Source organism: Mobula hypostoma, chromosome 2 (genome assembly GCF_963921235.1).
Source record: "Mobula hypostoma chromosome 2, sMobHyp1.1, whole genome shotgun sequence".
Taxonomy (NCBI): domain Eukaryota; kingdom Metazoa; phylum Chordata; class Chondrichthyes; order Myliobatiformes; family Myliobatidae; genus Mobula; species Mobula hypostoma.
This window is the reverse complement of record NC_086098.1, coordinates 246,511,776-246,536,372: the sequence shown is the minus strand read 5'-3', so window position 1 is coordinate 246,536,372 and position 24,597 is coordinate 246,511,776. Positions and strand designations below refer to the sequence as shown.

At 47.8% G+C, this 24,597-nt stretch overlaps 1 protein-coding gene across 1 annotated transcript in view; it reads right to left on the bottom strand.

Moving 5' to 3' along the window:
• The window catches only part of LOC134337497 (soluble guanylate cyclase 88E-like), an 83,178-nt gene that overhangs the window by 7,245 nt on the left and 51,336 nt on the right, over window positions 1–24,597 (bottom strand). Inside the window, exons 10-13 of the mRNA XM_063032568.1 lie at window positions 11,194–11,340; window positions 10,125–10,271; window positions 8,971–9,127; window positions 1,116–1,225 (exon numbers count right to left, since the gene is read on the bottom strand). Of these exons, the coding sequence (XP_062888638.1) occupies window positions 1,116–1,225; window positions 8,971–9,127; window positions 10,125–10,271; window positions 11,194–11,340 (561 nt within the window). The remainder of the gene's footprint in view (window positions 1–1,115; window positions 1,226–8,970; window positions 9,128–10,124; window positions 10,272–11,193; window positions 11,341–24,597) is intronic.

The window sequence follows — 24,597 nt, the reverse complement described above, 5'->3', positions numbered from 1 at the left end:
GGTGGGAGGAGGGATAGAGAGAAGGTGGGGGAGAGGGATAGAGTGAAGGTGGAGGGAGAGGGATAGAGTGAAGTTGGGAGGACAGGGATAGAGAGAAGGTGGGGGAGAGGGATAGAGTGAAGGTGGGGGAGAGAGACAGAGTGAAGGTGGAGGGAGAGGGATAGAGTGAAGGTGGGGGAGAGGGATAGAGAGGAGGTGGGGGGAGAGGGACAGAGAAGGTGGGGGGACAGGGATAGAGTGAAGGTGGGGGGAGAGGGATAGAGCGAAGGTGGGGGAGATGGATAGAGAGAAGGTGGGGAGAGGGATAGAGTGAAGATGGGGGAGAGGGACAGAGAGAAGGTGGGGAGACGGATAGAGTGAAGGAGGGGGAGAGGGATAGAGTGAAGGTGGGGGAGAGGGATAGAGAGGAGGTGGGGGGAGAGGGATAGAGTGAAGGTGGGGGAGAGGGACAGAGTGAAGGTAGGAGAGAGGGATAGAGTGAAGGTGGGGGGGGATAGAGAGGAGGATAGAGTGAAGGTGGGGGAGACGGATAGAGTGAAGGTGGGGGAGAGGGACAGAGAGAAGGTGGGGGAGACGGATAGAGTGAAGGTGGGGGAGAGGGACAGAGTGAAGGTGGGGAGAGGGATAGAGTGAAGGTGGGAGAGAGGGATAGAGTGGTGGGAGAGAGGGATAGAGAGAAGGTGGGGGGAGACGGATAAGTGAAGGTGGGGGGGAGGGATAGAGCGAAGGTGGGGGGAGGGATAGAGAGAATTTTGTTAAACTTTGTCAGAAAGGGGTGAGGAAGGGAGAGGTTGAGAGGGACACAGATTCCCACATGCAGTGTGGCTCAGTCTTGGGTGTGCAGCGGGAGGGGCATTGAAGAGGGAGTGCGCAGCGGGGGGGGGATGATTAGGGACTGCTGCGTTGCAGAGGGGGTGAGGAGGTGGGAAGATCACCCTATGGAAGGAGCGATAAGGAGGGATCGCTGTGCTGTGGGAGGGGTGATGACGGATCGAGTGTGTGTGACCAGACTGGGACAGTAAGCAGCATCTGCCTGTGGTCTAGAGCGATGGAGTGTGTGAGAGTCTGGGTGGGGTTTTTGGATGGTCGCTCTGGGGACGGACGGTCTCACTCACCACACCGTTACTTTCCATCCGGGAGGCGGTGTTGACCGTGTCTCCGAAAAGGCAATACCGCGGCATCTTCAAACCGACCACACCAGCTACCACCATCCCGGAGTGAATCCCTGGATTGGACACACCTTCCTGTTAGTTACGGGTCCTGACTGACTCACTCTCCTGCTCTCCCTGGCCTCCAGTCCACTTCACCCGTCCCCATTCACCTCCATCTTCCCTCTCCCTTCTCCACCCCCCACCTCTCACCTCCACTCCCGCCCGGACATTGCCCCCTTTCCTCTCCTCTCCCTCCCATGTTCCCATCCACCCCTCTCCGTCCTCTCCCCTCCCCATCCTCTCCCCTCTCCTCCCAGCACCGTTCACCTCCTCCTCCCCTACCCTCCCCATCCCCCTCACTCTCCCCGCTCCCCTTGACCCCTCCTCCCCTCACCCCACCCTGTCCCCCTCACCCCTCACCTCTGTCCTCCTAATCCCATCACCTATTTTCACTCATCTGCACATAATTCTCCCAACCTTCTCTCGACTCTTCCTTCCCATCCCCGATTCTATCCCTCACCCTCACATTGGGGTAAGAGGGGTGCATAATCAGTGGGCGATTAACTGTATGAGCCCACATGTTGTTGAGGTGTGGGAGACCATACACGGTCACCAGGAAAACGTGTGAACTCCTCGCAGTCAGCGCTGAAGGTTGGAATCAAATTCAGTTCTCTGGGTTGAGAAGCTCCAATAATATCTTCTCTCTACCTCCCCTCCGTTCTCCATCCCTCCCCCTCACCTCTACCCCCCTCCTCCCATCACATACTCAACCTTTCTTCCTAAATGAAACCCCTCCTTCTCAACCTGATGAACTCATTCTAAACCGTCTCTGGTGTATGTCTACTTTATGTATAGTAAAACAGGTTTGAGGAGAATGGCTAGAGAGTTGCATGTGGATCTATTAGCCATTGGGATGTGGTGAACCAGTAGCCATTGGCTGTTGGTATTTAGTGGACCAGTGGCCATTGGCTGTTAGGATTTGGTGAGCCAGTGGCCATTGGTGTTGGGATTTGGTGAATCAGTGGCCATTGGCTGTTGGGATTTGGTGAATCAGTGGTCATTGACTGTTGGGATTTGATGAATCAGTGGCCATTGGCTGTTGGGATTTGGTGAGCCAGTGGCCATTGGTGTTGGTATTTGGTGAATCAGTGGCCATTGGCTGTTGGGATTTGGTGAATCAGTGGCCATTGGCTGTTGGGATTTGGTGAATCAGTGGCCATTGGCTGTTGGGATTTGGTGAATCAGTGGCCATTGACTGTTGGTATTTGATGAATCAGCGGCCATTGGCTGTTGGTATTTGGTGAATCAGTGGCCATTGACTGTTGGGATTTGGTGAATCAGTGGCCATTGGCTGTTGGGATTTGGTGAATCAGTGGCCATTGACTGTTGGGATTTGGTGAATCAGTGGCCATTGACTGTTGGTATTTGATGAATCAGCGGCCATTGGCTGTTGGTATTTGGTGAATCAGTGGCCATTGACTGTTGGGATTTGGTGAACACATGTTTTATCGATTGATCATCCATCATGCAACGAGAACCACTCTAGTCATCTGCGATTTGTAGGGGCTAGATGGGTCTGTGGGTACGTGGCAGCTGGAGAGACCAATCCACACTTGAAAAGTTGTTTGGCAGAGTGGACAAAAAAATGGCAGCTACATTGGGTTTAGGGTTGCTGTCTCAGCCTCTCCTGGCCAGCCTATGCCTCTCTGCTGCAATTGTCCTTTCCGCTTCGTGTTGCTGCACCCTTGTAGCAGGAGGAGAACCACTTGGTCTGATCCTGGATGATGTTCCCATATCTAGGTCGATGTCAAAAGATTTTAGTCGCGTTTTCAGGGTGTCTTAATAGCATTTCATTTGACCTCCACAGGAATGCTTTTCGTCCTGTAGTTTGCCATAAAGCAGTTTCTTAAGTAGCCAATATTCTAGCGTGCGAGCGAGGTGGCCTGCCCAGTGTTACAGGGACAGTACCAGGATGCTGGAGATACTGTGCAGACCTATCCAGGGATTCTGTCTTGCCTCTTCATGTTGAGGAGCGTTCTGATCCAGACTGTGTGGAAATGCTTCCGTTTCCTGGCATGCCTTTGGTTCACTGTCCTTGTTTCACAGACGTAAAGCAGAGTGGGAAGTAGTTTGGCCCTATATACCTTCATTTTTGTCTGGAGACTTCTGCCTCTTCTGTTCCAGATGTTGGTATAAATTCCGACGAAGGCTACGCTTGTTTTGGCAATCCTTGCGTGTACTTCATCATCACTGACGGTGTTCTGGGTCAGTGTGCTGACAAGTGATGTGAACCTGGTCACTAGGTTGGGTCTTTGACAGTCGACTGCGATGGTTGGCTCAGCATATGATTTCCCTGGAACTGGGAACTGGCATTACACCAGTCCTCGTGGTGTTCATGGTAAGCCCAAAGTTGGTACACACAGCAGAAAAATTGTCGACACAATGCTGCATATCATCCTTTGAGCCAGCATTGATTACACAGTCATCAGCAAAAAGGCAGCCTCTGATAATATCTCTCGTAACTTAGTTTTAGCTTGTAGCTTCCTGAGGTTGAAGTTTCCCATCAGTGTGGAATCTGACGCCAATGCCCACATTGCCGACTCTGAGGGCATCAGTCAACGCAGTATTGCCACCAAGATATGGCCCTGCTTTACCCCATTTGAGACAGTGTAGGGCTCGGATGGCTCACCATTCTCCTGAATTCTAGCTCACATGCCATCATGGAATTGCTGCAGCGTGGTGAGATGTCTATCTGTGAGATACACCATGTCTATCCGTCTCTATCTATCTATCCATCTATACCTCTATCTACCTATCTACCAATCAACACCTCTAGTGATCTATCTACAAACGTGCGTAGTTATCTATCTATAGTATCAAAGGCCTTAGTCAGACAACATAGCAGAAGAATCGGTCAGTGTCAGGAGGGAGAACAGTGGGGAGGGACAAGTGGAGAAGAGAATCGTGTTGGGAGCGATCCCTGCGGAAAGCAGAAAGTGGGGATAGAGGGACTTATCCCTGCGAGCGGAACAAGTGCTACTCCTCCTTCCTCAAGACATTCAGGGCCCCAAACGGTCCTTCCAGGTGAGGCGACACTTCACCTGTGAGTCCAATGGAGTCATATACTGTGTCCAGTGCTGCCGGTGTGGCCTGCTGTATAGAACCATAGAACCATAGAACCATAGAAACTACAGTACAGAAACAGGCCTTTTGGCCTTTCTTGGCTGTGCCGAACCATTTTCTGCCTAGTCCCACTGACCTACACACTGACCATATCCCTCCATACACCTCCCATCCATGTACCTGTCCAATTTATTCTTAAATGTTAAAAAAGAACCCACATTTACCACCTCGTCTGGCAGCTCACTCACACCACTCTCTGTGTGAAGAAGCCCCCCCTAATATTCCCTTTAAACTTTTCTCCCCTCACCCTCAACCCATGTCCTCTGGTTTTTTTCTCCCCTTGCCTCAGTGGAAAAAGCCTGCTTGCATTCACTCTATCTATACCCATCATAATTTTATATACCTCTATCAAATCTCCCCTCATTCTTCCACGCTCCAGGGAATAAAGTCCTAACCTATTCAACCTTCCTCTGTAACTGAGTTTCTCAAGTCCCGGCAACATCCTTGTAAACCTTCTCTGCACTCTTTCAACCTTATTTATATCCTTCCTGTAATTTGGCGACCAAAACTGAACACAATACTCCAGATTTGGCCTCACCAATGCCTTATACAACCTCATCATAACATTCCAGCTCTTATACTCAATACTTTGATTAATAAAGGCCAATGTACCAAAAACTCTCTTTACGACCCTGTCTACCTGTGACGCCACTTTTAGGGAATTTTGTATCTGTATTCCCAGATCCCTCTGTTCTACTGCACTCCTCAGTGCCTTACCATTTACCTTGTATGTTCTACGTTGGTTTGTCCTTCCAACGTGCAATACCTCACACTTGTCTGTATTAAACTCCATCTGCCATTCTTCAGCCCATTTTTCCAGCTGGTCCAAGTCCCTCTGCAGGCTCTGAAAACCTACGTCCAACCCTTCTGCTGGAGTGAAGTGCAAGAATTCTTCAAGCACTGTTTCATTATTCAAATACCGCACCACCACTGACATTTGCTCCTTTTTACTTATCTTTACTTTCATCCACCATGATGGCAAAATATCCAGCCTCCTTGATTTCTGCACTTATTTGACGTCTGACCATATCTGCCATAATACACATAATTTCATTTTGGATATCGTGATGGGTGTTTTTTGCATTTCCAGGATTGTCCTCTTTTTTTCTAGCTACAGTCTTATCAAACTTCCCAATTACACTGAGCAACTCAGCAAAGTTTCCCCCATTGCCAGATCCATCATTCTCCCGGTGTCCTCGCTGGGCAATGCCTTGGCACGCAGTATACCGTAGAGACTCAACCACTGCTCTCATATACTCACAATTTTCTTGGACAATATTTGCATGTCCTTTGTCAAGCATATTTCCCAATCTTGAACCGTCTTGTTTTCTCAATCTGAATTCGGCCCGTGCCTCCATAGCAAACTTATGAGCTGCACTTACATGGTGGGTTTTGAAAGCTGTTGTAGCTTTCCGCCAGTTGCGGTAACCGGTGACAGTGAAGGTAGACTCAGAATGGAACCCATGTCCTCCACACAAGAAATGCCTGCATGCGAAGCAGAATGTAGCATCTTTTGTGATTGAATATTCCAGCCAGGAGTACAGGTCAAACCAGCCACGAATAAAACTCCTTTGCTGATTGCCAAACTGTTGCGAAGGGTTCTTTTTCAATGCTGGCCGACGGGGTCCTTCCTCAGGCTGCTGGCTAACATCGCTAACAGTATTCCCACTCGCACTAACAGCAGCTTCATCCACATTCTCTTCCGAATCCCGCTCCATTTCTTGTTCCTCTACTTCGCCCTCACACTCCTTTGATGAAATGCTGTCGTCCTCATCCCCACTTACTTCGTTCTGCATGTCACTTTCAATTAAGACAGGCTCAGGCTGAGACACCACTGATTCCTCTGGATGAGGTCGCTTTCTGACTAAAAATCGATCCATTTTTCACACCGGCCAAAATAAAGCACGTGCCAGGGCCACATTCGCTTGTAAAAGCACAGTGTGTGTGCGTGTGGCATCCGTTAGTCTCGCGAGACCACGGATCTGCGCCTGGATGTAAACTATCAATCTCTCGCGTGAGTGACATCACCACCTTAAATGATCTTAGATCAGCTTAACTGATCTGAGGACAGCAACGGCAAGACATTGACAACGAACGAAGTGTAGAGAGGATCTGACAGAGTTTATAACTTTATTGCTGCGTGGCTGCTATGGTAATTGGGGGGGCTGTTTCACTAGATCAACTGAAGAAATGAGCTGTATTCAAAACTATACAGAGAAAGCAAAGCAGCTGCAGGTAATTTCTTGGTGGTGCTACGCTGGTGCTATTGCAATTTCTGCTGGGGCTATAGCCCCAGCTAGTACCACCTTAGCGCCGACCCTGCCTGGTCTGCTGAGTTCCTCCAACATCTTGTGTGTGTTGCTCAGATTTCCAGCATCTGCAGATTTTCTCTTGTTAGTGGTTTGCTGCTGACATTTCTTTTGCAGCAAACACCATGTGGATAATCCCACACTCTCTTTAGAATCCACACTGGCTCTCTGGTAGGCATCCCCAGTCGAGATGTGATGTGAGATCATTGAGAAAAGTCCCGGCAAAGACCATTGTGACAGACAGCAAAGGTATTCCCTGATAGTTGCCTCAGGACTGTCAGTTTCCCTTTCACTGATATTATATTAGGTTAGATTATGAGGACACACAATCCTCTTTTATTGTCATTTAGTAATGCATGCATTAAGAAATGATACAATGTTCCTCCAGTGTGATATCACAGAAACACAAGACAGACCAAGACTGAAAAACTGACAAAAACCACATAACTATAACAGATAGTTACAACAGTGCAAAGCAATACCGTAATTTGATAAAGAACAGACCATGGACACGGTCAAAAATAGTCTTGAAGTCTCTCGAAAGTCCCATCATCTCACGCAGACAGTAGAAGGAAGGAAAAACTCTCCCTGCCATGAACCTCCAGCGCTGCAAACTTGCCGATGCAGCACCCTGGAAGCACCCGACCACAGCCGACTCTTGAGTCCGTCTGAAAACTTCGAGCCTCCAACCAGCCGTCCGACATCGAGCATCATCTCTGCCGAGCGCTTCAACCCCGGCCCTGGCCACTAAGCAACAGGCAAAGCCGAGGATTTGGGGCCTTCCCCTCCGGAGATTCTCGATCGCACAGTAGCAGCGGCAGCGAAGCGGGCATTTCAGAAGTTTCACTAGATGTTCCTCCGTGCTTCTCACATCTATCTGCATCAAATCAGAATTGTGCACGGTACCCTGCTTAACAAATACAGATATCGTTCTGGAGCGGCCGCGCGCACTGCGTCGCGCTATCTTCTCCTCCTGATACAGGTGGATGATGGATGCATCTTTAAACTCTTGCTGCCACTAGTCAGAAGAGCTGATGGAGCTTTTCTGTTCGCACTGCACCACCTTCCTTATAGGCCTCAGCCGGTATTGCGTTGGATGCCGCTAGAGAGCTGATGTATCGCTTCTGAGTCTCGGCTAGGTCGTTGGAACAACCAGTGCTTCATTGACAGGTACTAGGGGCGATCGCTGGCTTCATCATTTACTCAAGTGACGATTCAGAACACTGTCCACTGATGGAGAATTTTCTTTTTGTCTAAGATCAGCACGTTCCCATTTGCGCTAAGGAGAGGGGACAATCCTAATGATGTAAGGCCATAGGCTTCTTTTGGTGCAGCACAGAAATTCTTTTAATCATACATATCTGCATACGCATTATTGCTCAACTAGGAATCCAGATTCCATGCCATGAACCAATGCCATGGGCAGTTGGGATTTGGTGAACTAATGGCCATTGACTGTTAGGATGTGGTGAGCCTATAGCCATTGGATTTTGGGATTTGATCAGCTATTGGCCATTGGCTATTAAGCTTTGGTGAATCCATGGCCATTGACTGTTGAGATTTGGTCAGTCCTTGTGTTGAGAGTTGGAAATGAAACCATTTGGCGATTGGCATTTGGTAAAACAATGGGCAGAGAGCTGTGAATGATATCCTGATGATTCATTGGGTCATGTTTGTAGTAATTCCCTTCAGTAGGGGATCCTGGGAATCTGCTACTCTATCTGATTACCATGTCCTGACCAGGATCTGGTTTATTCTGCTCCCTCCGAATACGTGGAGTTCAAAGAAACATTTAGGAAAATAGTGTGTGATCTCACAAAATCGAAGTGAGTTCAGAATTTTTTGGGGTATAATACAACATCCAATAGTCCAGAGTACCAACCAGGTTGGAACCACTGTAGATGCATTTTGCTGCCCTCTCTCTTTATCATTGACTAACTACAGCAGTCAATGGAATATGGTTTAATACAGAACCCTCTAACCATTGGTTATCCAAACACCAACAGTCCATGGCCATTGGTTGACAAACCCTAACAGCTAATGGCCATGGCCATGTGTCTTAACGCATGGTTGTTGAAACCCAAACAACCAACAGCCAAATGGTTTCATTTATAGCTCTCTTCCCATTGGATGATGAAGTCCCAATTTCAAATGGCCATTCATTCTCGTACGTGACTCCTGCCCACAGGGTGACTAGGATGAATTGACAGTTGGGCCATTGACTTTGGATATACTACCCTTCCCTTTCCCTCAGCCTGCCACCCATATGCTCTTCCTCACCCCCAACACCACCCCCCCGCCTCCTGGTCCTGACCCTGAAGACTCACCCACTCGAATCTGGATATTGTCCCCAGTGGAAGGGTCCTTCAGGTGGTTAATTGAGCTGAGCATATCGACGGCCATGTCACAAATGTGATGGGCGTGGAATGTGGTCTTGTTGGGGACACCAGCAACCACCATGTAGGCATCCCGGATAGTTTCCACCTGTGAGACACACAAGAGAGTGTCGATAAGGCCAGGCACACCTCACAAGGGCTTTGCCTTCCTGATCTCGTTGATGGATGGGAGCAAGGGGAATATGCTATGTAAACATTCACGCTGTAATTGCAGCTTCCTGGCACTGGTGGGGCAGTTAGACTTTAATCCTAGTGGCCCTGATACACAAAAGCTTTGCAAAGTGAATCTCCTTTGGTATGGGTTTTTGGGTGGGAGATTGAGTGGTGTTGGGGGCGGGTCTTATGTGGTGTTTGGGGCGGAGTGTGTGGTTGGGCGTTGGGTGGGGCTTGTAGGATTTTAGGGCAGGGCTTGTGATGAATAGGGGCAATGCTCAGAGACTGGTGGTGTGGCTATGTGAGGATCAGGACTCCACAAAGACAGCTCGCTAAAGGGTGGAGCTCAAACCGAGATTTGTGGGGTGGGCTTAAAAAGGAGTGGGGCTCGGTTTGCCAACATGTCTGGGGCAGAGTTGGGTCAGTTGTGGCTTGGGGAGGAAAGGCAAAGTGCAGTCAGCTCGGCCATGCAAGTTAGGGCAATGGGGTGGGGCTACGTGGTGCTTTGGGGAGAGGCTAAGCTTCAGGGGCGGGGCTGTTCGGGGATCCGTCTCAGGGCTTCAAAATACTAGGGTGGAGCTTGGGGTGGGACAGGCTCGCCAGTGGTGTGCTCAGGATGGGGTGGAGCGGTGCTGTGGGTGGGGCTACGGTGGGGGTGGTACTTGCAGCGGGAAGGGGGCAGGGCTTGGTGTTGAGGGTGGGGCTTGGCAAGGTGGGAGAGCTGTGCTTGTAGGATGGGGCTTGGTGGGTAGGGGAGGGTCAGATATTGGGGAGGATGATAGTTGTGAAGATTGTCAGAGAAGAAACGCATGGAGCCTGTTGGAGAGGAAAAGGGTGGGATTGGCGGGGAGGGGTGGGTCAGGGAATTGCAGGCTGAGTTCGGAGGGGAGAGGTGTGGCTTTGAGAAGCAGGTCTTTGTACGGGCGGGGCACCTTGTAAACATTGTGCTTCTCGCTCAGTGTGTCGAAGACGATGTAGATCTCGTTCAACATATCCACCACCTGCATCGGGGTGATGTGGATACAGATCTCGTTGAACTTCACCACGTCACTGAAGAGGATAGTCACATCAGGGAAGACCTGGAGGTGGGGCAGTTGGAGAGGGGTGGGGTCAGAGACAGACATCAAACACATCAGCTGAAGATAAGCACCAACTCACCGTCCAGCAACACCCCCACCCAATGCTGCCTCCAAGGTGTGTGGGCACAGACATCTTTTGCTGCGAGCACACAAAGGAATTCAAACTGTGCACAAAAGGTTGTTACCCTCTACCTCGTTGGCATGTTAAGTATATTTCATGATCATACACAATCACATCTCCTTTTCCAGTTTCTGATGCGGACCGTTGAGTTTGTGATGATTTGTGTGCAGATTTCAGGACGTGCTTATTTATACTGTTTTTATTGAAGAAATTACTATGAGCGCACATGTTGTCACTGGGCAAAAAATTGCACAGCACAAGATTTTTGTGCACACTGATCATTACAAATTAGAGGTAAATTGCCCCCACTCTACTCCACCACCCATCATGCTGAGAATCTCACAACTCCCAGTCCCCGTTCTCCACCCTGCGCGATATCCTTACTGTGTAGGCTTTCCAGACGGTTTCTAGATGCAAGGTGCACTGGGAGGGTGACGTTAGCGCCAGTCGCACGACACAGAAGTGTCCATTTCCTGTCTCAGTTGCTGGTGGTCAGACTTTCCTATGTAAACAGTCACGCGGTAGGTCTGCCCTCCCACCACTGGTGGCACTGTCACCACTCATGTACCCTGTTTACAACGGGAACTTCCTATGCAAACAGTCATGCTGGTGGTTTGGTCTCCTCTCTCTGCTTCCCTGCGGGCTAGGGATAACGCCAGAGTGGCGTGGAGCGGCACCACAATGTGGGGCAGAGGGGAACGGGACCAATGGGGGGGGGGTGGGCCTACAGGCTCAATGCTTCCTTCAAGGAGAAGGAAAATGGCGGGGGGGGGGGACAGAGGAGGGGGAAAGGCAGCATACCTGACAGGTTTCGAGGGCAGTGACGCCCTTCCTGAGGCGGTCGGCCACAGCTTTGGGGATCATGGCGTAGAGGAGGGAATCTCCTCTCTTCTTCTCCTCGTCCAGCTTCTTGATGATCTCCTGGAGCTGCGCGTACTTCTGTTGCTCCTGGAGGAAGACAAGTCCACACACACAACTAACAAGTGTGCCAAAGGCACCACGGTGGACAGTGAAGAAGTTCCGACCAGGGTTGTACCAGGATCTCAATCAACGTGACGAAGGTGGCAGATGGAATTTATCCTATTTTATTTATTCAGAGGTGGCGTACTGACCTCATTGATACCAGCCTACCCACCATCAACAACGTACAGTACTGTACGAAAGTCTTCGGCATTCTAGCTATATATAGTTGCCTGAGACTTTTGCAGAGTTCTGCACAGGATGGTTACAGGCCCTAAATGCCCGGTGAACTTATGCCACCCAATTACACCATGTGGCCAAGTAACCTACTGACCCCTGGGTCTTTGGACTGTGAGAAGAAACTGGAACGGCCCGAGCAAAGCCCACGTGGTAACGGGGAGAACGTACAAACTCCTTACAGACTGTGGTGGGAATTGAACCCGGGTCGCTGATATTGTAAAGCGTTACACTTGGCCGTGCCGTGGTTTAACTGGGACAAATGGGAAGTTGTTGCATTTTGGTAAGGTAAACCAGCTTAGGACTTGCATGGGGGACTTTGCAGAAGAGAGAACAGGTAGAGTAGTTCCAGGAAGGTTGTGACACAGGTAGACAAGGCAGCGAAGAAGGCATTCATCAGTCAGGGCACTGAGTACAGGAGTTGGGACTTGGTGTTTGTTTATTTACTTAGTGATAAAACACAGACAGACCCTTCTCGTCCAACGAGCCATGCCACCCAGCAACCCGAGACAACTTACGGTGACCAGTTAACCTACTAACCCGTACGTCTTTGGGATCTGGAAGGAAGCCGGAGCACCCGGAAAAAACCCACATGCTCCCAGGAAAAGCACACAAACTTCGTAGAGACGGCATCGGAATTGAACTCTGACCTGCCCAAGCTATAACGGCGTCACGCGAACCGCCGTGCTGACACGGCGCCCCAGCCGTACAGGAAGTTGGAGTACTGTGTGAAGTTCTGGTTTATTATATCACGAGGGCTGCAGGTAAGGTGGGTGGTCACACTCTTTCTCCCCAGGGTAACGACATCTAAAGGTGAGAGGTGAAAGATTTAGAGGGGGGCCTGAGGGTGGTGGGGATGCCAGGGAATGTGCTGGGTGCAATGTGTGAAAGGCATGTGTACGGTTCCATACGTAAGGATTAGCTTTATTTCTTACATGAGACCATAGGACGCACGAGCAGCTTTAGGCCATTCGGTCCATCGAGTCTGCTCCACCATTCCATCATAACTGATTTATTATCCCTCTCAACCCCATTCTCCTGCCTTCTCCCTGTAATCTCTGACGCCCTGACTATCTAACAACCTGTCAACCTCCGCTTTAAATATACCCAATGACTTTGCTTCCACAGCCTTCTGTGACAGTGAATTCCACAGATTCACTTCCCTCTGGCTAAAGATATTCCTCCTCATTTCTATTCCATTCTAAAGGGTGTCCTTCTAGTTTGGTCCTAGACTCAGCCACTATAGAAAACATCCTCTCCACTTCCACTCCAGCTAGGCCTTTCAATATTCAGTAGGTTTCACTGAGATACCCCCTCATACTTCTAAACTCCAGTGAGTACAGGCCCAGAACCATCAAATGCTCCTCGTATGTTAACCCTTTCATTCCCAGAATCATCCTCCTGAACCTCCTGTGGGCCCTCTCCAATACCCGCACAACTTCTCTTAGACACGGGGCTCAAAACTGCTCCCAATACTCCGAGTGCGGTCTGACCGATGCCTTATGAAGTCTCAGCATCACAAAGTTGCTCTTATATTCTAGTCCTCTGGAAATGAAAGCTAACATTGCATCTGCCTTCCTTACCACCATCTCTACCTGCAAGTTAACCTTCAGGAAATCCTGCACAAGGACTCCCAAGTCCCTTTGCACTTTTGAATTTTCTTCCCGTTTAGAAGATAGGCCACATCTTCATTTCTTCAACCAACATACATGACCAAACACTTCCCTACATTATATTCAATCCGCTGCTTCTTTGCCCATCCTCCCATTCTGTCCAAGTCCTTCTGCTGACTCCCTGCTTCCTCAACGCTACCTGCCCCTCCACCTATCTTTGTGTCACCTGCAAACATGGCCACAAAGCCATCAATTCCGTCATGCAGATCATTGACATATAACGTGAAGATACCAACCCCTGTGGAACACCACTGCTGAGCATTCATCAACTGAACTAGGTTAGGAAATTCACTGCACAACTCCTAATTAATCAAAGCTCATGCTTTATTGTCTCTGCACAAACAACAACATAACCCCAGGCCAGCAACTTAGAACATGAATTCTACTGTTGCCTTTGTACCAATACTCACTCAGACCACTTTTCCAATTGATAACACTGAAATAGGGGATCTCCATTGGCCAGATGATCCATCCTTTCTCCTCCCAGCCTCTGGCATGGGGGTTCTTCCTTGCGATGGAGGGTCCCTGGAGAGATATCGCTGTGCTGTATCCAAAAACCTTTGCTTTTATATTCATTCCTTACTAGTTCAAATGTTGCATTTCAGTGTTATTTTGGCTACGGGTCATCTGACTGACCCATATCACCTTCTTATTGGTTCTGGTCCAAGCCAGCGTCCATTTATTGCCCTTCTTCCACAACTGACAACTGGCAACTTATGGCTCATTGTCTTCAATCAGTTACCAAACCAGCAACCAGCTCAAACTACTCAGGGCAGACACTGACCCCAGCAGTCACAAGCCTGCATGTTATATCCAACCAAAGGATGGCTCATAAATAACCTCTTATTTGGAAGTGACCTCTGCTCCAGCAGATTACCTGGAGCATCATTGTGTCTACTTTAAAACATTAATCAAGGCAAGCAACTTCAGTTCACAAAATGGAGGATGTAGAGCAGCTTCACAAAATGGCAGCTTCCATCTCCTCCAACCTCATGGCACAGTTGGTTTGTCTGTTTCCACTGCCCTTGACCCATTCTCCATGGCCCACACCACTAGTCATTGTCAGCCAATCAGAATAGGCCCTCTTTATTGTGACTCTCTGCCTCCTGCCAATCAGCCAATCTTCTATCCATGCTCTCCTTGTCAAAGGTCTTCTGAAAATCCAAGTAAATAACATCCATTGACTCTCCTTTGTCTCTCCTGTCTGTTTTCTTTTCCCCTCAAAGAATTCCAACAGATTTGTCAGACAAGATTTTCCCTTAGGGAAATCATGCTGACTTCATCCTATTTTATCATGTGCCCTGAAATCTCATCCTCAACAATTGACTCCAATATCTTCCCAACTACTGAATTCAGGCTAACTGGCCTATAATTTCCTTTCTTCTGCCTTCATCCCTACTTAAAATTTGCATATTTCCAGTCCTCCAGAAGCATTCCAGAATCTAGTGATTCCTGAAAGATTATTACTATTGCTTCCCCAATCTCTTCGGCTACCTCTTTCAGAATCCTTGGTCGAAAAAGAGGCACGGGAGCCTGAGAAACTGTGTCTACTTCATCTTACTTTAGTGACGCACTCAGTTACGATGCGGTAAAAAAAAGTTGGAACTGGGACTTCTGTTGCACACTCCGGTTATTTTGGGTTGCCATGTAGACCCGAGACAGTGTGGGATCTTTTCTGGATCATCGCTGTGTCAACAGGGAGACTTTCAGTTTGCGTTCGGGAGACTGGAACAAGTGAGGAGTGGAAGGGAAGGGTAACGCTTTGTTGCTGCTTGTGGGTGAGAATCACTTCAGACTTTTCTTCCATCTCCATCTATAGGTAGCCCTCAGCTAGGTTCACTTTGTAAATTTTTCAGGTATTTCCTTTTCCAGGGGTAAACAAAAGAATCCATCAGGATTTCCAAAATTAGTCGTTCTCTTGAATTCGATCCTCCAGGAAACGGAGCCCATCTCTCATTTGTGCTGCTGCTGTTGGTGGAGCTCCCTTCTGTGGGTCGAAAATGGACACTACTGGTTGAAGGTCAGTAGTGAGGGTAAACTCTCTCCCATGCAGGTACTGGTTGAAACGTTTTACACCCCAAACCAGACTCAGTGCCTCTCTGTCAATCTGTGTGTAGTTTTTCTCTGCAACAGTAAGGGAGCACAATACAAAGGCCATGGGACATTCACCTTCATCACTCATAAAATGTCACATGAGTGCACCTTCACCACAAGGTGAGGTGTTACAGACAAGCTTCACAGGACAATATGGATCATAGTGTGTGAATGCAGACCTGATGTCGCCATTTCCTTTGCCTTTTTGGAAATCTAGCTCACAGTACTTTGTCCATTGCATTTCTTCCTGATCTGCAGGAATGAGTTCAAAGGGTGGAGCACAGTAGCCAGGTTTGGCAGGAGTCTGTTATGGTAATTGACAAATCCTAAAAGGACCCATGTGACACATCCTTCAGCCTTGGGGCATCCACCACTGCTTGAATTTTCTCAGTACGACTTCTGTAATACTTGCGTGTCAATGGTGTGACCACAGTAAGTGATGCTTGGTTTAAAGAATTCATACTTGTTGCGCTATGCTCTGAATCCATAATCTTCTAATCTTGTTAATACTGTTTGGAGATTTTGGAGATGTTCCATGTCATCTGACTGGTAACAATGATGTCATCCAGGTAACACTGTACGCACGGGCAGCCTTACAGTACCTGGTCAGTAGATTTCTGACAGAGTGCAGGAGCAGATGCTACTCCAACATGAACATACTGTAGCAATAAAGCCCTTTGTGAGTGCTTATTGTGAGAAACAGTTTGGACTCTTCTTCCATCTCCATCTGTAGATAGGCCTCAGCTACGTCCACTTTGCTAAAGTGCTTTCCTTCGGAAATGTTTGCAAAGATATCCTTTATCCTGCGCACAGGCTACTGGATTGGTTTTCAGTACTGGCTTCACGCTGACCTTAAGATCACCACAGATTCTTCTCGGATACTGGGATCACTGTTGTTACCCAGGGGCTCCACTCAACCTTGGAAAGAATTCCTTCAGCCTCCATGTAATCCTGCTCACTGGCTACTTTATCATGGATGGTATAAAGAACCAGACGGGCTTTGTAAAACCTGGATATGGTGTATTCGTTTAGCACTATTTTACCCTTGATATGTTTGAGTTTTCCAATGCCATCCTTGAACACTGCTGGGGCATCATTCAGAATCAACGTTTTTACAGTATACATCAACCAGTCATCTTTTGTGCAATCGAATGCATCTGTCTTTCCGATGAAGCCAGTCATTTCTGCTTGTTTATTTATTTATTAATATTATCACCCAGTACTCACTGTTTATGAACCCGTGAATTTCATCTGTTTTCTGCCTTTTTTAACTTGACTGTCTTTCTCGTCTTGTGAAGTAACGTGTGCTGCGATTTTTTTTTTCTTGAATGTCTCCCTCTCCCACTCCTGGAGAAAAAAAAACGTGCTGTGCTCCAACAGGTAAGTAGTCATCTTGGATGAGTTTTAAAGCTTTCTTGTTGCCACTGTCACGTTTTTGTAACTCCAGAAGTTAATCGAAAGAAAAACTCGCAAGCCCAGAAAAATGTGTTTACCTCATTTTTCTTTAGGGAGACACTTACTTACAATTTGGTGATGTAATGACATGTACCATTCGCATACTTTTACATAAACACACAATGGATTATGTAAACAGACTAAGAACGCTTAATCAAACAATGTTCACAATATTACTCAAATATTACTGTGATATTAAACATACTATACAGGTGACTTATCTCCCTTCAGACCTTCCAGTTTTCCAAGTAGCTTCTCCTTAGTAATAACAACTACATTCCCTTCTGCCCCCGACACTCTCGAATTTCTGGCATATTGCTAGTGTCTTTCACAGTGAAGACGAGTGCAAAGTATTTACTAAATTCCTCTGCCATTTCCTTGTCCCCCATTTTAGAAACATAGAAAACCTACAGCACAATACAGGCCCTTCAGTCCACAAAGTTGTGCCAAACATGTCCCTACCTTAGAAATTACATAGGCTTACCTATAACCCTCTATTTTTTTAAGCTCCATGTACCTATCCAAAAGTCTCTTAAAAGACCCTATCATATTCACCTCCACCACCGTTGCCGGCAGCCATTCCACGCACTCACCACTCTCTGCATAAAAAACTTACCCCTGACATCTCCTCTGTACCTACTCCCCAGCACCTTAAAACTGTGTCCTCTTCTGGCAACCATTTCAGCCCTGGGAAAAATCCTCTGACTATTCACACGATCAATGCCTCTCATCATCTTATACACCTCTATCAGGTCAACTCTCATCCTCCGTCACTCCAAGGAGAAAAGGCCGAGTTCACTCAACCTATTCTCATAAGGCATGCTCCCCAATCCAGGCAACATCCTTGTAAATCTCCTCTGCGCCCTTTCTGTGGTTTCCACATTTTTCCTGTAGTGAGGCGACCAAATCTGAGTACAGTACTCCAAGTGGGGTCTGACCAGGGTCCTATATAGCTGCAACATTACCTCTCAGCTCCTAAATTCAATTCCACGATTGATGAAGGCCAATACACCATATGCCTTCTTAACCACAGAGTCAACCTGCGCAGCTGCTTTGAGCATCCTATGGACTCAGACCCCAAGATCCCTCTGATCCTCCACACTGCCAAGAGTCTTACCATTAATACTATATTCTGCCATCATATTTGACCTTCCAAAATGAACAACTTCACACTTATCTGGGTTGAACTCCATCTGCCACTTCTCAGCCCAGTTTTGCATCCTATCAATGTCCCGCTGTAACCTCTGACAGCCCTCCACACTATCCACAACACCTCCAACCTTTGTGTCATCAGCAAACTTACTAACCCATCCCTCCACTTCCTCATCCAGGTCATTTATAAAAATCACAAAGAGTAAGGGTCCCAGAACAGATCCCTGAGGCACACCACTGGTGACTGACATCCATACAGAATATGACCCATCTACAACCATTCTTTGCCATCTGTGGGCAAGCCAGTTCTGGATCCACAAAGCAATGTCCCCTTGGATCCCATGCCTCCTTACTTTCTCAATAAGCCTTGCATGGAGTACCTTATCAAATGCCTTGCTGAAATCCATATACACTAAATCCACTGCTCTTCCTTCATCAATGTGTTTAGTCACATCCTCAAAAAATTCAATCAGGCTCGTAAGGCATGACCTGCCTTTCACAAAGCCATGCTGACTATTCCTAATGATACTATACCTCTCCAAATGTTCATAAATCCTATCTCTCAGGATCTTCTCCATCAACTTACCAACCACTGAAGTAAGACTCATTGGTCTATAATTTCCTGGGCTATCTCTACTCCCTTTCTTGAATAAAGGAACAACATCTGCATCCCTCCAATCCTCCAGAACCTCTCCCATCCCCATTGATGATTCAAAGATCATCGCCAGAGGCTCAGCAATTTTTACCTCTTCAGTGTCATTTTCCAGCAGTCCGATATCTACTCTTGTCTCTTTTACTATTTATATATCTGGAAAAATAACTTTTTGGTATTGTCTTTGACAATATGTCTCCCTTCATATTTCATCTTTTCTTGTTCAATTGCCTTCTGTTGGTTTTTCAATGGTTTCCAGTTCTCTAAGTTCCCAAACATTTTTGCTCTATTAAATACCATGTCCTTGGCTTTGACCTCCACCATCCTGTGTTTAGAATACTTCTTCATCTTTGCGATGTTTCTATCCTGCACCTTCCAAACTGCCCCCCCCCTCCGAAACTCCAGCCACTGCTGTTCCACCATCATCCCTGGTAGTGTCCCCTCCCAATCAACTTTGGCCAGCTACTCTCTCATGCCTTTGGACCACTGAAACACGCTTCGAAATGCATCAATAACCAATTCAGTGTGAGGATTGTACGGGGGGCAGCCAGCAAGTATTGGCATGCTCCTGGCATCAGCACAGCATGCCCACAACTCACTAACCCCAACCCATACGTCCTTGTAATGTGCGAGGAAACAAGAATATAAAGGAGGATGGTAAAAGCTTCTTTAGGTATGTGAAAACGAAAAAAATAGTTAAGACCAAAATTGGGCCCTTGAAGACAGAAGCCAGTGAATTTATTATGGGGAACAAGGAAATGGCAGACAAGTTGAACAGGTACTTTGGATCTGTCTTCACTAGGGAAGACACAAACAATCTCCCAGATATAATAGTGGCCAAAGGACCTAGGGTAATGGATGAACTGAAGGAAATTTATATTAGGCAGAAAATGGTGTTGGATAGGCTGTTGGGTCTGAAGGCTGATAAGTCCCTGGGACCTGATGGTCTGCATCCCAGGGTATGTAAGGAGGTGGCTTTAGAAATCATGGACACATTGGTAATCATTTTCCAATGTTCTATAGATTCAGGATCAGTTCCTGTGGATTGGAGGGTGGCTAATGTTGCCCCTCTCTTCAAGAAGGGAGGAAGAGAGAAAACAGGGAATTATAGACCAGTTAGCCTGACGTCGGTGGTGGGAAAGATGCTGGAGTCAATTATAGAAGATGAAGTTACGACATCTGGATAGCAGAAACAGGATCGGTCTGAGTCAGCATGGATTTACAAAGGGGAAATCGTGGTTGACTAATCTTCTGGAATTTTTTGAGGATGTAACTATGAAAATGGACAAGGGAGAGCCAGTGGATGTAGTGTACCTGGACTTTCAGAAAGCCTTTGATAAAGTCCCACATAGGAGATTAGTGGGCAAAATTAGGGCACATGGTATTGGGGGCAGAGTACTGACATGGATTGAAAATTGGCTGGCTGACAGAAAACAAAGAGTAGTGATTAACGGGTCCCTTTCGGAATGGCGGGCGGTGACCAGTGGGGTACTGCAGGGTTCAGTGCTGGGACCGCAGCTGGTTACAATATATATTAATGATTTAGATGAGGGAATTAAAAGTAACATTAGCAAATTTGCCGATGACATAGAGCTGGGTGGCAGTGTGAAATGTGAGGAGGATGTTATGAGAATGCAGGGTGACTTGGACAGGTTGGGTGAGTGGGCAGATGCATGGCAGATACAGTTTAAAGTGGATAAATGTGAGGTTATCCACTTTGGTGGTAAGAACAGGAAGGCAGATTATTATCTAAATGGAGTCAAGTTAGGAAAAGGGGAAGCACAACGAGATCTAGGTGTTCTTGTACATCAGTCACTGAAAGCAAGCATGCAAGTACAGCAGGCAGTGAAGAAAGCTAATGGCTTGCTGGCCTTCATAACAAGGGGAATTGAGTACAAGAGCAAAGAGGTCCTTCTGCAGCTGTACAGGGCCCTGGTGAGACCACACCTGGAGTACTGTGTGCAGTTTTGGTCTCCAAATTTGAGGAAGGACATTCTTGCTATTGAGGGAGTGCAGTGTAAGTTCACAAGGTTAATTCCCGGGATGGCGGGACTGTCATATATCGAAAGATTGGAGTGACTGGGCTTGTATACTCTGGAATTTAGAAGGCTGAGAGGGGATCTTATTGAAACATATAAGATTATTAAGGGATTGGACACGCTGGAGGGAGGAAGCATGTTCCCACTGATGGGTGAGTCCAGAACCGGAGGCCACAGTTTAAGAATTAGGGGTAGGCCATTTAGAACGGAGTTGAGGAAAAACTTTTTCAACCAGAGAGTGGTGGATGTATGGAATGCTCTGCCCCAGAAGGCTGTGGAGGCCAAGTCTCTGGATGTTTTCAAGAAAGAGATGGATAGAGCTCTTAAAGATAGCGGAATCAAAGGTTATGGGGATAAGGCAGGAACTGGATACTGATAGTGGATGATCAGCCATGATCACAGTGAATGGCGGTGCTGGCTCGAAGGGCTGAATGGCCTACTCCTGCACCTATTGTCTATTGTCTATTGAGAGCACTGAGAGGCAACTCACGTGATCATGGGGAGAATGTGCTGTTGGAAACCACTGTTTCTTTGTACTTTTTATAAGATTTGTACTTTTTAACAAACTCCATTTGTTTTTCACAATCTCTGGCAGAAAGCGGTATAGCAGCTAAACTAGCAGTTTATCACCTTCACAAGAAAATCTGCAGATGCTTGAAATCCAAAGCAACCCACACAAAACGCCGGAGGAGCTCAGCAGGCCAGGCAGAGTGTAAACAGCTGATGATTCAGGCTGAGACCCTTCATCAGGACCGGAAAGGAAGGGGAAAGGCGTCAAGAGTAAGAAGGTGGGGGTAAGGGAGGAAAAAGTACAAGGTGGCAGGTGATAGGTGAAACTGAGAGAGGGGAGGGGTGAAGTAAAGAGCTGGGAAGTTGATTGGTAAGAGAGATAAAGGGTTGGAGAAGGGGGAATCTGATAGGAGAGGGTAGAAGACTATGGAAGAAAGGGAAAGGGGAGGTGATGGGCAGGTAAGGATATAAAGTGAGAGAAGGAAACAGGAATGGTGAAGGAGAGGGATGGAGGGGGCAATTACCAGAAGTTCAAGAAATCTATGTTCATGCCATCATGTTGGAGGCCACCATAATAGAAGGTAAGGTGGTGCTCCTTCACCCCGAGTGTGGCCTCGTTGCAGCAGTAAAGGAGGTCATGGACTGACATATTGGGATGGGATTGGGAAGTAGAATTAAAATGGATGGCCACCAGGAGATCCCGCTTTTTTCTGGCAGGTGAAGCATAGGTGCTTGCCGAAGTGGTCTCCCAATCTGCATCGGTCTCACCAATACACAGGACACCGAATACAGTAGATGACCCCCCAACAGACTCACAGGTGAAGTGTCACCTCACCTGGAAGGGCTGTTTGGTGGTGATGAGGGAGGAGGTGTAGAGGCAGGTATGACACTTGTTCCGCTTGCAAGGATAAGTACCAGGTGGGAGATTAGTTTGAAAGGGATGAATGGACAAGAGAGTCGCGTAAAGAGCGATCCCTGCAGAAAGCAGAAAGTGGTGGTGGGGGGAAGGGAAAGATGTGCTTTGTGGTGGGATCCTGTTGGAGATGGTGGAAGTTCTGGAGAATTATATGCTGGATGCGGAGGCTGGTGTGGTAGTAAGTAAGGACAAGAGGAACCCTATCCCTGGTAGGGTGGTGGGAAGAAGGGGTGAGGGCAGATATATGCAAAATGGAAGAGAAGCGAGTGAGGGCAGCATTGATGGCGGAGGAAGGGAAGCCCCTTTCTTTGAAGAAAAATGACATCTCAGTAGTTCCTGAATGAAAAGCCTTGTCCTGAGAGCAGGTGTGGCGGGGACGGAGGAATTGAGAGAAGGGGATGGCATTTTTACAAGTGACAGGGTGGGAAGAGGTATGGTCCAGGCAGCTATGAGAAGCAGTGGGTTTGTAAAAGATATCAGTAGCTAGATTGTCTCCAGAGATGGAGTCAGAGAGACCAAGAAAGAAGAGGGAGGTGTCAAAAGTAGACCAAGTAAGTTTGAGGGCAGGGTGAAAGTTGGAGGCAAAGTTGATGAAGTCGAAGAGCTCAGCATGGGTGCAGGAAGCAGCACCAATGCAATCGTCAATGTAGCGTAGGAAGAGTTCGCAGTGTAGGCTTGGAACATAGACTATTCCATGTAGCCAATAAACAGGCAGGCATAGCTGGGACCCAGGCGAGTGCCCATGGCTACCCCTTTTGTTTGAAGGAAGTGGGAGGAGCCAAAGAAGAAATTATTGAGAGTGAGAACAAGTTTCACCAGATGGAGGAGAGTGGTGGTAGAGGGGAACTGGTCCAGAAAGAGCTTTAGGGCCGTCCTGATGAGGGATGGAATTGTATAGGGACTGAATCAGGTCGGGGGGGGAGACAGGCAGGGGGAGGAATGAAACAGAGTTGGGGTATGCAGATATTAGTTCATTGGAGCTGGTACAAGCAGAAACAATGGGTCGACCTAGACAAGCGGGTTTGTGGATCTTGGACAGGAGGTAGAAACGGGAAGTGCAGGGTGTGGGAACTATGAGTTTGGTGGCAGTGGATGGGAAATCCCCAGAGTCAATAAGGTCAGAGATGGTGTGAGAGACAATGGCCTGGTGCTCCTTAGTGGGGTCCTGTTTGAGGGGCAAGTAAGAGGAAGTGTCTGACAGTTGTTGCCTGGCCCCAGCAAGATAGAGATTAGTCCACCAGATTACTACAGCACCCCACTTATCTGCGGGTTGAATAGGAATTTGGGATTAGTGCGGAGAGAGTGGAACCGTACGGTCAGAGGAAGTGAGGTTAGAATCCTTTATCATCTTGCTCTTTTTTCATTGGCTGAGTATTAGCACATGACCCACGTGATGTAATTCTTTTAATTATGTAGCCTATTAACTAATTCATCTCTATCTAAGGAATTTCTCTTATCTATAAGAGTGATATATTTTTCAAAAGCGCCACCCGTTATTCCTTTGTCTTTGATCATTTCTCAGCTCTTTTAGTTTACTTAGCAGTTGTATGATTGTTTGTACTCTAAAATAAACTGAAATCTTGGAATTAAGAATGCTCACCATTTTTGACACTTGGCATGAACACTGCGTTCTCCAACTTCTGATCACCCGCTCCCACCATTCCCCCCACCCAGCTCTCCTTCTGATCCATGGGTTCCTGCCAAACCCGTCCCAGCCCAGGGGAGGGGTTGTCATGGTAATGCAGTGGTTTGGTAATACTACCACAGCACCAGCGACCCAGGTTCAACCTCTGCCATTTCCGGTAAGAAGTTCTCCCTGTAACTGTGTGGGTTTCCTCCGGGTGCTCCAGTTTCCTCCCACATTCCAAAGGCCTGGGTTAGTCGGTCACAACTGGGACTCATTGGGCTGGGAGGACCTTCCTGTAAGTTTCTAAGTCTCTAAGTCTAAGTCAAAGCTCCTATCACCCTGTCTCTGTCCCCCTCCCCTACCAATCTGCCTCTCACCCAAACACTCCCCCCAGTGGGTCCACCTTTTCTCCACCCCACTGTTCCCATCTGCCCTATCTACCTCCCTTATTTGGTTCCATGCTTCCCCAGATCTCTCCTTCAGTAATCCTTTATCATCTCCACCCATAACCTCCCAGCCTCTGTCACTATCCTCACTCCCCCATCCTCCATCTACCTGTCACCCTCCTCACCTGGATCCACCCATCACCTCCCAGCCTCTGTCACTATCCCCACTCCCCCATCCTCCATCTACCTGTCACCCTCGTCACCTGGATCCACCCATCACCTCCCAGCCTCTGTCACTATCCCCACTCCCCCATCCTCCATCTACCTGTCACCCTCCTCACCTGGATCCACCCATCACCTCCCAGCCTCTGTTACTATTCCCACTCCCCCATCCTCCATCTACCTGTCACCCTCCTCACCTGGATCCACCCATCACCTCCCAGCCTCTGTCACTATCCTCACTCCCCCATCCTCCATCTACCTGTCACCCTCCTCACCTGGATC